The sequence below is a fragment of the Lutra lutra genome, chromosome 10 (genome assembly GCF_902655055.1).
Source record: "Lutra lutra chromosome 10, mLutLut1.2, whole genome shotgun sequence".
NCBI classification, from domain to species: domain Eukaryota; kingdom Metazoa; phylum Chordata; class Mammalia; order Carnivora; family Mustelidae; genus Lutra; species Lutra lutra.
In genome coordinates, this window is record NC_062287.1 from 13807666 (window position 1) to 13823495 (window position 15830).

Sequence of the window (15830 nt, forward strand, 5' to 3'; positions counted from 1 at the left end):
CAATGGGGCCTCAGGCTATGCAGCTGCTTGGTGGGATGGGATTCCCTAGGGGTCTCCAAATCCCAGCCCCACTGTGGTCAGAGCCTGACCTCAGCCCAGGGGCTCAGCAGCAGCACAGTCTGTGAACCCCCCCGCCTCGCCCCAAGGGCTTGCTGGACCCTTGGGGGTCTAGGGCTCCGGGATCGGGAGGAACAGCCAGGACAGGCTGATACCCTGCCTACAGATCCTGGAAAGCCCTCTTCGTCATTTATTCCGGAGTCTGATCTGATTCATCAGTGTCCCCATCAAATATTGTGAAATATTCTGAGAATCGTGTCTGATGGGCTACAGTATGTCCTCTCTACTGGGTTAACACCAGCACCGTTTCCTTTAGGGCACACACTCCTCCCTCTCAACAAGCCAGGAAGCCCCGTGAGCTTGTCACCGTCACTGTCACGTTCATGGTCCCTTCTGACCCTTCTTACCTCAGGAAGGCCCGGGATCATTCTCCCATTTTATAGAAGAGGACACTGAGGTGGTGACCACGGTTATGTGATTTGCCCAAAGTCGGTTCTTATCTGATAATGCCAGAACCAAGGAACAGATCCTCTGACTTCAAACCCAGAGCATTTCCTGGGATGTCCTGCTGCCTTCCCCAGCCAGGGGGTTCTCCCCTGGGGCTGGCCAGAGGCAGGTGCCACCGCTCCCTGTCATACCGTGGTGCTCTCAAAGGTTCCTAGGCCTGGCAAAGGGGTTCCCCACTCACCGATGACCGTGAGGGTGCCTGTAGCCTCTGCAGAGCCGAAGGTGTTGGTGACCTCACAAATATAGGTGCCGCTGTCCTCCGTCCGCAGGTCACTGATGGTGAGCCCTGTGATGCGCTTGGTCCAGCGGCTGTCAGCCGGGAGGGGCCGGCCGTCCTTGAGCCAGCGGATGGCAGGCACGGGGTAGCCAGAGGCCGTGCAGGGCAGCTCCACGGTGTGGCCCGCCCACACTTCCTGGGAGTGGAAGCCATCCAGGATGGTGGGGATCGACTCGGCAGGGTCTGGAAGGCAGAGAGCATCAGTGGCCCTGGCCAGCCCGAGCAGGATGAAGCAGGTGCAGGGGTGAGGGGTGGGGGGGGGCAGAGAGGCAAGCACCAGAATAGGCACCTTCTGCCCACCAGTACCCAGCATGAACAATGCCCAGTGTGGGATGGCTTGTGGTGTCTCCTGGGCCCCAGACTCTGGCGCAAACTCTCCTACTCAGGCCAGATAGAGGCCCGGAGAGCCATGACTGAGAAGCAGGGGCTTGGGGGAGGTGGGAAGAGGATAATGTGGGCAGAAAGACAGACAGACAGATGTAACAAGGGAGACAGAGAGAAGTGCCGAGAGGGAGAGAGTGTGTAAGAGCTCCCTTCATAGACACAGTGCCTGGAGCCTGGCCCAGACTTGGGAGAAGGGACACCCTGTGACACAAGTCATGACTTTTCAAATGTGCGATTCTGGTAAGCCTTGGTCTGGGCCTCAGATTGGCCTGGGGGTGCCCCTCAGGGTTGGGGGAACCAGCTTCCCTGTCCTGTCTCCTCCCATCTCTGATCCTAGCCAACTCAGAGAGGGCCATGCTTTTCCATCTGTGCCCAGAAGGATTCAGAAGTTAAGCCTTCTGCAAACCACACCTACCATCCTGAATAATTCTCCATTTTATACTCTCAAGCAAGAGAGAGCCGTGACTGCAGGCCCCATGGCCCTGACCGGTGGCTGTCCCAGGCCCCTGGCTGGTGGGATTCTGTGAGTGTATCTCCTGTGCCTACACAGAGCAGGCCTATGGCTGTTGAACCCCTGACCTCTGGGGGAGGCCGAGTGGGGGCTCCTGGGCTAGAGCTGGCTTAGGGGTCTTGGCGGCCATAGATAGAGGAGGGTCAGAGACCAGAGAGGTGCAGTGACCCGTCCAGGATCACACTACAGAGCCGAGATCATACATCAGGTCTCACCCACCCTTGTTCAGTAAATTTTGCCATCTAATACTGAGGTCAGCTCAACAATGAATGGTGGGAGCGGCAGGCATCCCCTCCGGATCCTCCTTGACTAATGGCAAATGTCTCCTGTCCTCAGCTCATCTCCCTCAGAGAAGGGTTGGGTGGGGAATTCTTGGGTGGTGGTGGGGAGAGACTTTGTAGAAGACTCTACTCCCTTCCCACCTTCCATGGCTCTGCAGAAGGAGGTTGGGATGAGAATCAGGAGAGCCAGGTGCGGGTCCGCCCCGGCCATGGGGAAACCGTGTGACCTTGGGCGAGTCTCATCCTGGCTCAGAGCCTGAGGGTCACATGCAGGGGCCGGGGTCCTGGCTCTGCCTCCGAGTCTCGTGAGGCTGTTGTAGGCAACAAGGCAAGACGCGTGTCCGAGAGCTTGACTGAGCGAAATCTCCGTGCAGCTCTGCCCCCGCCCTCCCTCCCCAGCCGCTTCCATGGCCTCTTCCCCACGCAACCCTGTGGGGATGGTCGGGATAAACAAACCCAGTGCCAGGAAAGAATTACTCAATGTGACACTTAATTGATGCAAAATACACAAATTCCGTGGCACACCGCAGAATTTACAAGCGGAGGGGCCGACGGGGCGGTGGAAGAAGGGGCGGGGGGAGGGAATTAATCACCGAGTCTCAGGCGTGAAATTAAATTCTGAGGGAAAGAAGCCTCTTTCATTACTCCGGAGCAGAAGTAAAATGCTGCGGCGTGTACTGGTGACAGCCCCGGGGGGATCGGGCGCTGCCAGGGCTGGCGTGGGGTTGAGGGAGCCAGATGGCTGAGCCTGAGAAATCTCCAAGGGCATTCGGGGCGCCCTGGGGAGGCTGCTGGGACCTCTCCAATCGGATGAGCCGGAAAGGTGCCCTGAACGTGGCTTCTGCACGTGGCTTAGCCCCCCCATCCCCCACCCCACGAGCTGGGGAGCCCTGGACTCCTCAGCCAGCCTCTCTGGTCAAGGGTCTCATCTTTATAAAGGCAGACGATAATGCGTCCTGCATGGGGTTCATACTCATGGAAGCTCTCGGTAAATTCTAGGAAGGATCTAGATGCTCAGAATGGCTGTTTGGGGGTTGGATTTTAGGGAGCTCAGACGGTTCTTGAAACTGCCTCCTTCACCGTGGACCATACAGAAAGAGGAAAGTCGCTCTCCTCCCCCTCCCCAACAGACGCTCTTTGGAAAGCTGTGGGAACAATGATGCGGCAACAGCACGGGAACAAGACAGCCACCACAACACGGCAGCTCCTCTCCTGAGTGCTCCCCACGTGGCAGACACCGCGCTAAGCTTTGCCCATCTGGTCCCTGTTTCTCACAACAAGCTGGGGCGGGGGTTATGTTTTGTCGCTCCCATTGTACAGATGAGGAGCCTGAGGTCTGGGACTCTCCTTATTTTCTGCCGCCTTGCACAGCCCGTGAGGCGTGAGGCTAAGCCGGCACCTTGGGCTGGATCAGAGCCCTTTACCCAACACATCTCCTGTGCCCATCTTCCTTCCTGCCCTCTTGCTTTCTGGAACACTCTGTGAGGACTGAGGAACCCACAGGTGTGGTTGTTGCCCTCACTAAATGACCGTTGAGGACAGACTGCCACGTGGATCCTTTCACTCCCTCCTTTTGCCTTGGGGCCTGGGGAGATGGGGCCACCCTTCCCCGGGTGTCCGGCCACTCCTGCCAGCCTGGGGCCTCTCGGGGGTGCCAGTCACTAGACGGTGAACCTCCGCAGCAGAAACCGTGGCCAGCCTCTCTAGCTCAGGACTGACTGAGTGCCCTCCCCAAGCTGGAGTGGATGTGTGGCACATGGGGCTGGAGGCTGAGGCCTGAGCTCCCCGATGTGCCCCCCTCGCGCCCCCTCTGCACTGCCTTCCTCCAGTATCACTTGCACTTTTGCCGAGACAAGCAGCTGGCAGATGCCTTGTCATGCCACATCACATCAGGGCCATGTCACCGCCGGGACCCGGGACCCCGTCTGCGTGGGGGGCCTCCCTGTCTTTACTTCTGTCTCTCATTTGGGCTTTATCTCTGACAGCATCTCTCATTCTCTTCCTGCCCCAACCCCCCTTCTCCCCACAGCTGGTGGGGAATGGAGACCAGAAGGAGATCGGGGTTGGCACACCCTCCCGTTTAAAGGGTGTCTTTTTTGAGAGACACCTGTCTACTCCCCCAGTAAAAGTGGAGGTGAGGTTGGCAGGATGAAGGGATTAAATATTTGTGCCGGAGAAAGCAGCAGGCTGGCAGGAAGGGGGGATTTCTGCACCATTCCCCTGTTTTATGAGAAGCATGCAAATGAGATGCAAAGCAGCATGCAAACAAGTCCCAATACTTCCAAAGGAACCACTCTAACACATTGGGGAATTGGGCTGCAGATTCCAAAGTCTTGCCACAAAGACGGAGGCCCTCAGTGCAGCCACCAGCAGTTTCCCTTGGCATTGCTTAGGTCCACAAATCTTTACTTAGCACCTACTATGTGCCAGGCACAGGGCCCGGTGCTGGAGACACAAAGAGGGATCAGAGAGCCCTATCCTCTTGTCTCCTGCTCCTCAAATGCGCTAGGCAAATGAGAGAGGGTCTGGATAGAGATAATCTGAGGGTCAGCGTCATCCTCCCCAAACCCCAGACGGTCAGAGTGAGACAGAACCCTCTAGTCGGTCCTCTAGTTAGGCTACTTTTCCAGAAACCCTGACAGGTTGCACAATTGGGTGAGTCTGGTCTCCGAAACGACCATGTTATCGGTTCACCCTCCTTCCACAAGCCACTCCAATCCCACCTCCTCAACAGCAGAGATATTCAAATTGTAGGTCACAAACGGTTAGGAACTTATGAAATCCATTTGGTGAGTTGCAACCAGCATTTAGATAAATCAAAATTGGATACGATAGAATAGGAAATAGCAGAGTTCATTTAAATGCATGTGGTAGGAGCGATCAGTGTGCCTTGCACAGGTTATGATAAAAATGTCTATCTGTGGATTGCTGTCAAGAGTTTGGAAAAGCACTGCTTCCAGAAAGGAACTGCTCCTTGAGGGGGACCCTCTGCCCTCCTTTATTCTGTGACTGGGGCATGTGTGTGTGCTCAAATGACTCCTTCCTTGCAGAGAGGGGTGGTACCCTGGCTGCAGAGGGAACATCCTGGCTTTGCCTCCCACAGGTTAAACAGTTGGGGCAAGTTGCTTGGCTTCCCTAAGATCTGTTTTTTCTCACCTGTAAAACAGAACAGCGTACCCCTCACGAGAATATTATGGTGCCTAATAGATAAGATCTGGTACGCAGGGGACTCAATAAACTTTAGCTTCTATCCCTTTGAAAAAGGGATAATCATTCCAGAAATAGAATCTTTTCTTTAGTTTATAAATATTGTAGTTTATGGATTATATCCTGCCTACTCTCAATCTATAATAGAAGAAACACATGGGCTCATAAACAGGGCAAATAGAATCTTAAAAAATACTTAGAGTCATGAAGGAACAAAATCCTCCCATATCTTATCTAATCTAACCTCATTGTTACTGTGTTTGAACATTGGGTTATACTCATGAGCTTCTTGGCAGCAAAGGCAAAAAGGGGAAAGAGAAGATGGATTGCATTCACCTTCATTATCAATTCTCCAGGAGAGGTAGCTTGCTTAGGTGCAGACTCCGAGGTTCTTACACGAAGGGCACCCCAAACCACACTAGACATGTTCTGCCCTGCTGGGCCCTGTATTTTTGTTCTTTAATCTCCTTCTCTGAGTCCCCTGATGACCTAAGTACGCAGCAGTGTCCCAGATCCGTGGCGTGGACACGGCCATCCCCAGGGTGGGTTGGTGCCCTCCGCAGCCCTCTTGCCTACCTGTCACAGAGAGGCGGGCCCCATTGCTCTGCCGGGTCTCCCCACTATACTTGTGCTTGGTGATGCAGCGGTAGGTAGAAAGGGCGTCCTCCTTCTGCACGTCAGAGATGTACAGCCCGCCGTGGTGAGTAATAAAAAACCTGTTTTCTGGAGACACAATCAAGACATACTCCATTACTCCCCTGGCGGGGTACGCCAACAGAAGCCACTCAGGCTGGCAGCTGCCTTCCAGAACTGTTCCCAGAACTGTTATCCCTTTAGGTGTAGAGGTTTCTGACTTTTACAGAAGGATGGTGGGCTTTAGAGTCAGCCAAGATCTGGGTTCCAAACTGACGTGTCCACTTAATAGCTGTGTGACCTTGGGAAAGTCACTTAACGTCTCTGAGCCTTACCCACACAATGGGTGCAAATAATGCATCACAGGACTGAAATAATAATGAAATGTCTGGTGCACAGCAAGTCCTCATCTTTCCTAATTCTGGGCAAGGGTTTGCAAAATTCCTTCACATTCCACGCTCATCGTTTCTTACAGGCATCTGAGGTGTCCTCTCCGTCGTCAGTCACGCGACCAACAAGCAGAGCAGAACTCAGGCCTTCTGGATCCCAGCTTTCCCCACGTATGGAGCCAGGACAAGCCTAAACCCGTTTCTCTGAGTTTCTGTCATCCGTTCACTCAGCGAACAGTTGCTGAGGCTACCTATGCTAATGGTGGGGACATGGAGAGCCAGGGTTACAACACTCATTCAATACTCAGTTCTTGAATGCTCATTCTGTGCGAGGCAAAGGCACAGATGCTGTGCTTTACTTTTCCCGGTCCTTCCACGGTCTTATTGTCAGGACTCGGCAGGGAAGCCGAAAGGTCAGGGGATAGGACACCCATTTTGCGGATTATGACACCTGACGCCACTTAGCAGTGGAGTAGATTTCCTTGTCTAAGGTCCCAAGGCAAACCCTGAACTTGAGCCTAGTCAGGGCTCACTTTAAAAGGGGGAGAATATGGACTTGCCAGCTGGGGTGGGGATTGCATTTAGCTTCAGACGCCCTAAGCCCAAGACAGCGCCCTCCCACCCAAGGTCCAGCCAGACTGAGAGTGAGATGCTGATTGGGTCCCTCTGCCTGCTCTCTGGGGACTAGGCTGCTTCCCCAGACAGGCATAAAAGACCCTAGGCTGCCATTTCCACCAGAAGTGGGCACTGGAATCAAGACCGTACAGTGTTTTAAAAAAGGAGCTATAGGGAAGAGGGTCATGCTGACTCCACTGGAGGGACCTGCTAACATTCAAATGCCAGACTCTCGTAAGGAAACACTTTGGGTGGCCCCATGCCCTTCAACTCCCATTATTTAGAGGTCTGCATCCTCCCACCTGGGGGCTGATGACCCCCTCAACCAATGATGAGAGCTCTGAACACTGGCTCTCAGAAACATCCTGTGGTGTCCCACCACCCCAGAGCACCAGCCTCAGGACCAGGGGACTGGGATCTCACCTAATGACACTTGGTGACAAGGAATGCTATAGAATTGTAGGGCTGAAAGCTGAAGGTGCCTGACCGCATCATTGACAAAGGTTCTCCAGCCTTCCTTTGAATGTCTCTGGGTTTGGGGAACTCATTACCTCGCTCAGTGGTTCACTCCAGAGCGGATAGCTCTGACTTTTGGAGACATCTTCCTTGGTCACGATGGGTCTCCTGGTGGCTCCCTCCACGGATCCTGGTTCTACTCCCTGGAGCCCTAGGGAACTAGCCCAAACCTGTGTCACTGACACCTCTCACCAACTGGACAGGAGCTGTCACGCCCTTCGACTTTTCATCAGGCGAAGCTATATCTTTAATATTTATTTAATACGGTCTCAAGGAACTTCTTCAAAATGGATGATCTCTTGTTTCTTAATGCATGTTGGTTTATCTACCGATCTCTGAATTTCCCCTCCCTATCTCCCATCCACCTTTGCATAGGATTAGACCTACTAGGCGCCAGGGGGGTACCTAACTATCAGCCTTACATGACCAGCACAGGATAGAGTGCGACTACCAACGCCCGACCCAAGACGGTTCACTTTTTTTAGGGGATGCGCTGGAGTGGGAGGTAGCCCCATTACACCCTACCTCCCACTCAGCTCACACTCAGCTAAGGCCTGGTCTGACCACTGCCATCTCTCTACCCTTGGACACCTGACCGTGTGGGACTAGGTCTGGGATGTCACATGGTTCCCCACCGAGCGGCAGATTGTTGGGGCCACCCCCCTTGAAGAACAACTGGGCCATCTGGCAGCCTGCCTGTCCTCTGGACCCCCACCACGCCCTCTCCAGCACCCAGACCGCACCTTGCAGACCCCCACTCAGTGCTGTGGGTGAGACACGAGAAGGAAGTGGGAGGGAGCCCAGCCTTGCTGCCAGCCGTCGGAGAGGACCCGGGGGAAGCACAGAGAAAGCCTGGCTTCCCCACCAGACTCTGAATGTGCCGTTTTGTCTCCATGTTGTGACATCCCAAAGTCAAATGCGGAAGCTCTCCCGTGATTTATTATGTAACTGGGACTGGAATGCAGAACTACTGGAGGGTGTTACTGCCAATCAGAAGTATCTGGTCGGAGGTGTGTGTTTGCAGGGGGAGAGACCCCCAAATCCACCTCAGCAGCCTACAGGTGCTCCAGCCCCAGCGGCTTGGACCCTGTGATCCCGCGGCCCCCAGCACCCCGGGACGACGGTGCACTTGGTCCTACTGGAATTTTAAGCTGGGAAGGGGTGCTGCGGGGATGGTGGTGGGGAGCTGGGGTTTCTATGGCAACAAGCAGCTGCTGCGTCTGATGTTTCACATCCTTCATTGTCCTCATTTCCCCCCTCCCTTCCCCCCTTCTTGTGCATATTTAATTGCAGTAACATTTCCAGACACAGTATATCGCTCCTCGTGAAACAAAGGCGGGCCGCAGCCAGGGGGAGGCACAGCGCTTGCTTGCTCGAGAGAGGGGAAGGAGAAATCAGGGGTATTATGTTAATCCCCTCTGGGGGGGTACTTGTGCAACATCAGTTGTGCATGTTTGATGAGAATCAGATGATGGGCCCTGTTGGGGAAGGGAGCAGCAAGAGGCCGGTGGAGTGAGTGGCATACGGTGTGGGATGGGGGCAGCACAGCCAGCTGGTGGGGGGTCCGGAGGGGCCAGGGATCCACAGAACAGCTGGCCTCCAGGGCTGGCTCTGATGGCGTGGCCTGGCAGTCGGGCAGCCCCTACTCCACACCCCAAACGGGACCGGCCATCCCCGGAACGGGTAGAGGAGCAGTTATCCCTCATCCTGGTTCCTTCTTCTCCGGGTAGGCTGGGTCCGGCTGGAGGAAGGGGAGTGGCAGCCATGACCTCCATGTCCAGCCCCCATCCTGAGGCCATATGCAAATGCGTGTCTGGGATCATGTTTGGTCGACATCGAGACTGGGAGGTACTAACGGCATGAGGTGGCCAGGGGCCAGGAGACATCTTTGGTCATCAATACCGTTCCACCCCAAATTCCAGCAGTGTGGCCATGGGCGTACGCCAGGAGGTCGCTTTCCCTCAGGCTCTAAGTCTGGGATACGGGTCTGTGTTTAAATGCCGACTGCTTTGATGCTGCTGGACTGTCACCTGCCAAACGCTGTAGCATCACCTGTGAACTTGCCCATGACCAGGGATGCACAGTGTGTGGTTCCTTTTTTCTTTTTACTATTACTACAAATTCTCCACCCCTCTTTACCATCCTTCTTCCTGGTGATCTGGAGCGGGCCTCTCCTTTTGTAAGTTCAATATTTATTGAGCACCTATTACATGTCAGGGCAAGGCTTTCATAAACATTATCTTATGCAATTCCCATAACGCTTTGAAATGGATACTATTGTTTTTACTAAGCAAAGCACAGAGAGGTTACATAACCTACCCACAGTCACACAGCTAGTAAATGGCAGAGTCTAGAGGATCAGTCCACTTCCCATGCTCTTCCAAAGCTCTGTGCTAGACTGACTCTCCTAGAATGGCAGCCCTTCTCATAGGGACATAAGGTCAGCAGCCTCTGCTTGGTTGCCTCTGTCAGTGGGGTCCTCACTACCTTATACCTTATAATGTAAGAGAGCACTCATACATTCAATTCAGTTTGGTTTATCAAGTCTCTATGGGACATCCTTAGGTCCTAGACTGCACTCCATGGAGAGGTCTTGGACCTGGTCTCTGCCTTTTGGGATTCCATGGTTAGAAGACAATGTTCTTCCACCAGGAAAGGTGTTATCTTGGGGGCTGGCGAGGGGTGGGGAGACCTGATGGAGGCCATTAGTGAGAAGAGGAGGATAGACAGGGTACAAGCCCAGGACTGGATTTAGGAGGCTGGATTGGAGTCCTGGCACTGCCACTAACAATGGACTGTGCACTGAGTTCAAAAGTATCTCCGAAAATGAATGCCCACCCAGGGCCTGTGAACGGGGAACTCATTGGAAACAAGATCTTTGCAAACATAATCAAGTTCAGATGAGGTCATATTGGATTGGCGTGGGTTCTAAATCCAGTGTGAATTGTCCTCTTCTAAGAACGGGGAGATTTGGACACAGGCACATGAGCAGAGAAGGTCATGTGAAGATAGACGCAGAAATTGGGGTGATGCATTTATAAGGCAATAAATGTGGGATTGCCAGCCACCCCAGAAGCTATGTAAGAGGCCAGGAAGATTCCCCTTCTAGAGCCGGGACGGGGAGCACGCCGTGCGGACAGCCTGACCCGGGGCTTCTGGCTTCCAGAACCACGACATGGTAGATATCTGCTGTGTTAAACCATCGGGTTTGTGGTAACTTGTTATGACAGCCCTGGGAAACAGACACCGGGTGGCCGCAGGGGGTCCAGGAGTCTCCCAGGCCCTCAGTTGTCCCTCCTGCAAAAAAGAGGGGGGAGGTGGGGTACATGTGTGTTTCCCACCCTGCTTGGACATTAGAATCATCTCAGCAGCTTTTAAAATTAAACTCAGAATCTCTGGGGGTATGGTCTCTGAAGAAATTGGTCTTTAAAGAAAGCTTTTCAGGTCCCAAAACGTGCAGGCGGGGCAGAGAGCCGTGAGGTAAGAGAAACTCACGAGGCCCCTTCCCTCTGACAACCAACGTCTCTCTGATGGCGCTCAGCTTCTGAGTCCCGTTTCCCCTTCAGGAAAACAGAGATAATAAATAGACCTTACGTCACGGAGCCATTGGGAGAGCTAGATGAAATGCAGCTTGTGAGAGGCCTTGGCACACTGGCGGGGCTCCATCACCCTCAATCCAAGTGACCCAACCTCAAGGAGATGAGGAGCGCTCGGTCCCCGTGGCTGGGCTTCCTGCAAATTCTCCCCTTCCTTCCCCATCAGGAGCTTGGCCATAAAGAAAGGGGACGCCTGCCCTTGGTAATGCAGAGGTCCTGCACACAGCGGCTAAGTGAACCAACAGCATCTTCTTGGTCTTTTTCTAAAAGGTCAAATAGCTGGGCCTCAGAGACTCCCCAGAGCTGCAGGAGAGAGGAACACTAGAAATCTTGGAGCTCCTGGAAGCTCCAGGGGGCTGTAAGTGGCGGCGGTGGGGGCGGGGGGGGGGACTGCCCTCTGCAGAGGCTGGGCCTCTCTCTGCGCTCAGAGGCAGGTAGGAGGGTCTGTTTGGTAGGGAGAGGGTGCTGGGCAGAAGAGGAGGAAGGAGCTGAGGGTTTGCAGGAAGGTATGGGCTCCACGGATCCCACTCCTAGCCCCTAAAGCAAGGGAACAGAAATGACCAAATACAGCAGGGACAGCAGCCTCCTGCCTGGCTCCCTGCTTCGGCTCCTGTCCCTCCTCCATCTGTTCCCAACCTACAGCCCGAGTGAGCCTTTAAAACCGGAGTCAGATTATGTGGCTCCTTTCCTCAAAGCCCTCCAATAGTCTCTCATTTCACTCAGTGTGAAAGCAGTGCTGATTGCAAAGTGGGTGCTCTAGAAATAAATATTTCTAGAACGAATGAATGACGCTTCCCAAAACTTGAAGGTAGTTTTATCGGCATATTGCTCATGATGAAACAGCAACAAAGCAAAGTCAGATACCAGCTCTAATTTTACCTCCTCCAAGAAGCCTTCCCAGATTAGCGCACCCCAATTCTGAGCATTTCTACATCTGGCAAACCTCTTGCCACTGCTAATCACTGTGTTTGCTATATCCAATCACTTTTGAAAATAATTATGTTTGAGCTTTCCAAAGTCAAAGTTAAACAGGATGGAGGTTCCTTAAATTAATAAAAATAGAATTATTACGTGACCTAACAATTCCACTTCTGGGTGTGTACCTGGAAAAATTAAAAGCAGGGTCTTAAAAAGGATTTTGTTCACCTGTTCATGGCATTAATCACACTAGCGAAAGGTGGAAAGAACCCAAGTGTCTGCTGATGGACGAGTGGACCAGGAAAGGTGGTTTAGACACATGATGGAATGTTGCTCAGCGTTCAAAGGGAAGGGCATTCTGACACAGGTGACGGTGTGGGTGAGCCCTGAGGACATTATGCTCAGGGAAATAAGGTGGTCACAAAAAGACAAATACGGTCTGATTCCGCTGATAGGAGGTACCTAGAGCAGTCAGCTTTGTAGAGACAGAAAGTGGAATGGTGGGTGTCAGGGGCTGGGTTAGAAGAAATGGGAAATAATCTTCCATGGGTATGGAGCTCCAGTTTTGCGAGATAAAGCTGCACTTAAACATTTCTGAACTCAAGACGGAGCTGAAATGCTACTGAAACAAAAACTTAAGCCTTAAAAATAATGAAGATGGCAAATTTTATGTTATATGGATTCTACAGCGATTAAAATAAGAAAAATTTTTAAGTCAAGATTATAAAGAATTGGAATGAGTGTTTTCAGGAAGTAGTGAGTTTCCTGTCACCAGGGGTATTTAAGTAGAGACTGGAGAAATGCTTGGCTGAGATATTGCATAGAGGATTTAAATACTAAGTAAGAGAAAGAAATTGGATCATATTTAAGGTCCCTTTCTTCCTAGAAATTTATATATATATATATATATATATTTTTTTTTTTTTTTTTTTTTTGAGAGAGAGAGAGAGAGAGGAAGCAAGGGGAGGGGGCAGAGGGAGAGGAAGGAAAGAACCTCAAGAACGCTCCATGCCCAGCTTGAGCTCCATGCAGGGCTTGATCCCATGACCCTGAGATCATGATTTGAGCCCAAATCAAGAGTTGGGTGCTTAACCAACAGAGCCACCCAGGTGCCCTCAAATTTGTAAATTCTTTTTTTTTTTTTTTAAAGATTTTATTTATTTATTTGACAGACAGAGATCACAAGTAGGCAGAGAGGCAGGCAGAGAGAGAGAGGAGGAAGCAGGCTCCCCGCTGAGCAGGAAGCCTGATGCGGGGCTCGATCCCAGGACCCTGAGATCATGACCTGAGCCGAAGGCAGAGGCTTAACCCACTGAGCCACCCAGGTGCCCCCAAATTTGTAAATTCTTAACTGAAAGGACAGCAGAGCTGCAAGACCCCTTGGAGATCAGCTCCTACAGTGGTTTGCAAATCTGTGTCTGTAGGCTCCTTTCCACCCCAGGACTTTTGCTGCGGTCCTCCTTCTGGGCCCAAAATGCTTTTTCCTTGACTCACTCCCGGCCCCGTTCAGATCTCAGCTCAGACACCATCTCATTGCAAAGGCCTTGCCTGACCCCTCTCTCAAAATTAGACTGTGCTCCGTGTCCCTGCCCAATTCCTTACCCTGCCTGTTTGTCTTCAGAGCACGTGGTGTTTCTCGCTGACAGCAAGGAGTTATTTTAGTAACCCAGCTCCAGAACACGGCTGGCACATAGAAGATGTTCAGTGCACATGCGGCGAACGGAGGAATCCGGGCAGGAGCGGAGGCACGTCCGGCCGAGGGAGACAAGTTTCTCCAGCCTGGAGTCCTGTTCTGAGGTCCCCCGTGCGCTGGGGTCTCTCCCCCCAAAACCCCTGCTGATATACCATAACGGTTTGGCCCACTGCCTCCCCCCGCCCGGGGGTTCTGGAGTATAAGCCATGTCTGACTCATCTTCAGAGGGCAGGGAATGACCTCACCCTTCTCAGGAGCTACTCAAGCACGTGGAGACCCGGGACAGCCCACCCAGGGAGAAGGAGAAACAGGGACAGCCCCTCTCCAGTGTGCCTGAGGCTGGCCTTCCACCGTCCTTCCCTAACCAGGGAACTATCTCTCCCATAGTGGACGGGAGTGTAAACGCAACCCTCGCCTGGAGGGGAGACCCCCTGACAACAGAGGTCCTGGGATGGAACCACATGTCCTGGGCCCAAACTCTGAGACCAGACCATGCCACGCCATGGTGGAGGTGGGGTGGCGGTCTGCCCCTCCACGGACAGAGGAGGAGGACAGAGCCGCTGTGGGCAAACTCCACCTGCCTATGCTAGAGGTTTCCATGGCTGGGGCCTTTGAGGAAGAAGACCCATGTTCAGGAGCCGATAGCCAGACACTTCCCCTCTTTGTCCCTTTTAGACACCCTTGGTGGGCAGAGTCTGCCTGGGCTGGGAGACTGATCTGGGTCCAGCTGGCGAAGTGTCTTCAATGGTTTTATAAACTCAGCAAGCAAGACACCCCAAGGTGCCTGAATCAGGGTGCCCCCAGGTGCCCAGCTCTCCCACATGGGTCCCTGGTCCTACCGGCCCAGGCGGCACCTGCGCTTTTGTTGTACAGAGGAGGAGACCGTGGCTCAGGTGGGGACCAGTTCGAGTCACGCATCTAGTGAGAGGAAGAGCCGGGGCTCCCCTGGGCTCTCTGGAACCAATCCCAAGCTGCTTTCCCCAAACCCAGCTGCCGCGAGAGCATGAGCTGCGTTCTGGAGGGCGCCCTGGCCAACCTGTCCCAGGTGAGGTGCACTTGGCTGACCCTTCCGGGCATCGGTCGGGCCCCTGGCTTCTTCTGGAGGCGGCGTCCCTCTCCCTAGCCGTGGCCAGCATGGGGGGTGAGCAGGAAGGGGAGGAAGGCCCTGAAGCCGGCACCAGAAGACATTGGACGGACAGAGCGGATGAGTCATGTCCCCTGGGAGGCCCCCGTGTGGTGACGTGGTGACGTGAGAGGTCAGAGGCAGTAGGCAGTCATCTGTTCCGAGAGGCCTCACACAGAGGCAGCAAAGCCTGCCGCGACATGTGTCGTCAGGAAGGCAGGGCCACGGGCAGGTGGCTGCATGCGTCTGGGGGGGAACAGAGTGCATATGCAACCACGCGTGCACCGTCGGGGGCACTGGCCCTGGCTGCTGGGGCAGAGCTGGTAGAGAAGGGGCCGGCAGCTTGGGGGAAGCCTATGCTTGCCGTCTGAAATGCGAGGCTTGAGACCTGCGTCCTACCAACTGTGTGGCTTTGGGAAAATCCCTTGACCTCTCTGGGCTTTTGTTGTCTCATCCCCCAACTGGGGGTCCTAACAGCCCTGGTTTGCTCATCTCACAGGATTCTCCTGCAGGGTCCAGGAGACAATGTTTGTGAAAGAGGCCGGGACATGTCCTGTACTATATGTCCTGCAGCGGCAGGGGGGGCTGCTTCCAGGGCAGGCGTGATTAAGACATGTATGGGGACCCAGGTATTTTTGTGCGTATTGTGCTGAATGAATGAATCCTGGCCGTAGGAAAACTTCCCGGGAGAGGCTTCTCGGCTCCTGGACTCCGAGGGGTCCCTAAAGCAAGAAAACCGGAAACTGAAGGAGGGGTCTTTTGCTTGGCCCGCACTCCTCACCCCCGCAAGGAAGTCACAGGACACAACAGGGTAAGGAGCTGGGGACAGAGAGGTGGGAAGAAATGGACGGAGATTTGCACAGAGACCAGGATTCGGTCGGGATCAGAAAAATCATTTAGTCTCTCTTGGGAAAGAAGAGATACTTGGCCTGTGTCCGTGCAAGTTTGCTTTCGGGGCAGCCTCAGGATGCCAAAGCCTTGAAGTGTCTCTATCGGCCCCTGGGGGCATCCCAATCCCACAAGAGTAATTGCGATCGATCGATACAGGTTACTAGTTACAGTTCCATCCAGCACAGATTTACAGAAACAATGCGGTCAGCCAGCCGCGCGGAGATGCACGAGA

At 53.6% G+C, this 15830-nt stretch overlaps 1 protein-coding gene across 1 annotated transcript in view; it reads right to left on the reverse strand.

The window, feature by feature from the left end:
• Positions 1-15830, reverse strand: part of DSCAML1 (DS cell adhesion molecule like 1) — a 341358-nt gene that overhangs the window by 96745 nt on the left and 228783 nt on the right. The window contains exons 4-5 of the mRNA XM_047693447.1: positions 5801-5947; positions 746-1024 (exon numbers count right to left, since the gene is read on the reverse strand). Coding sequence (XP_047549403.1) covers positions 746-1024; positions 5801-5947 — 426 coding nt within the window. The remainder of the gene's footprint in view (positions 1-745; positions 1025-5800; positions 5948-15830) is intronic.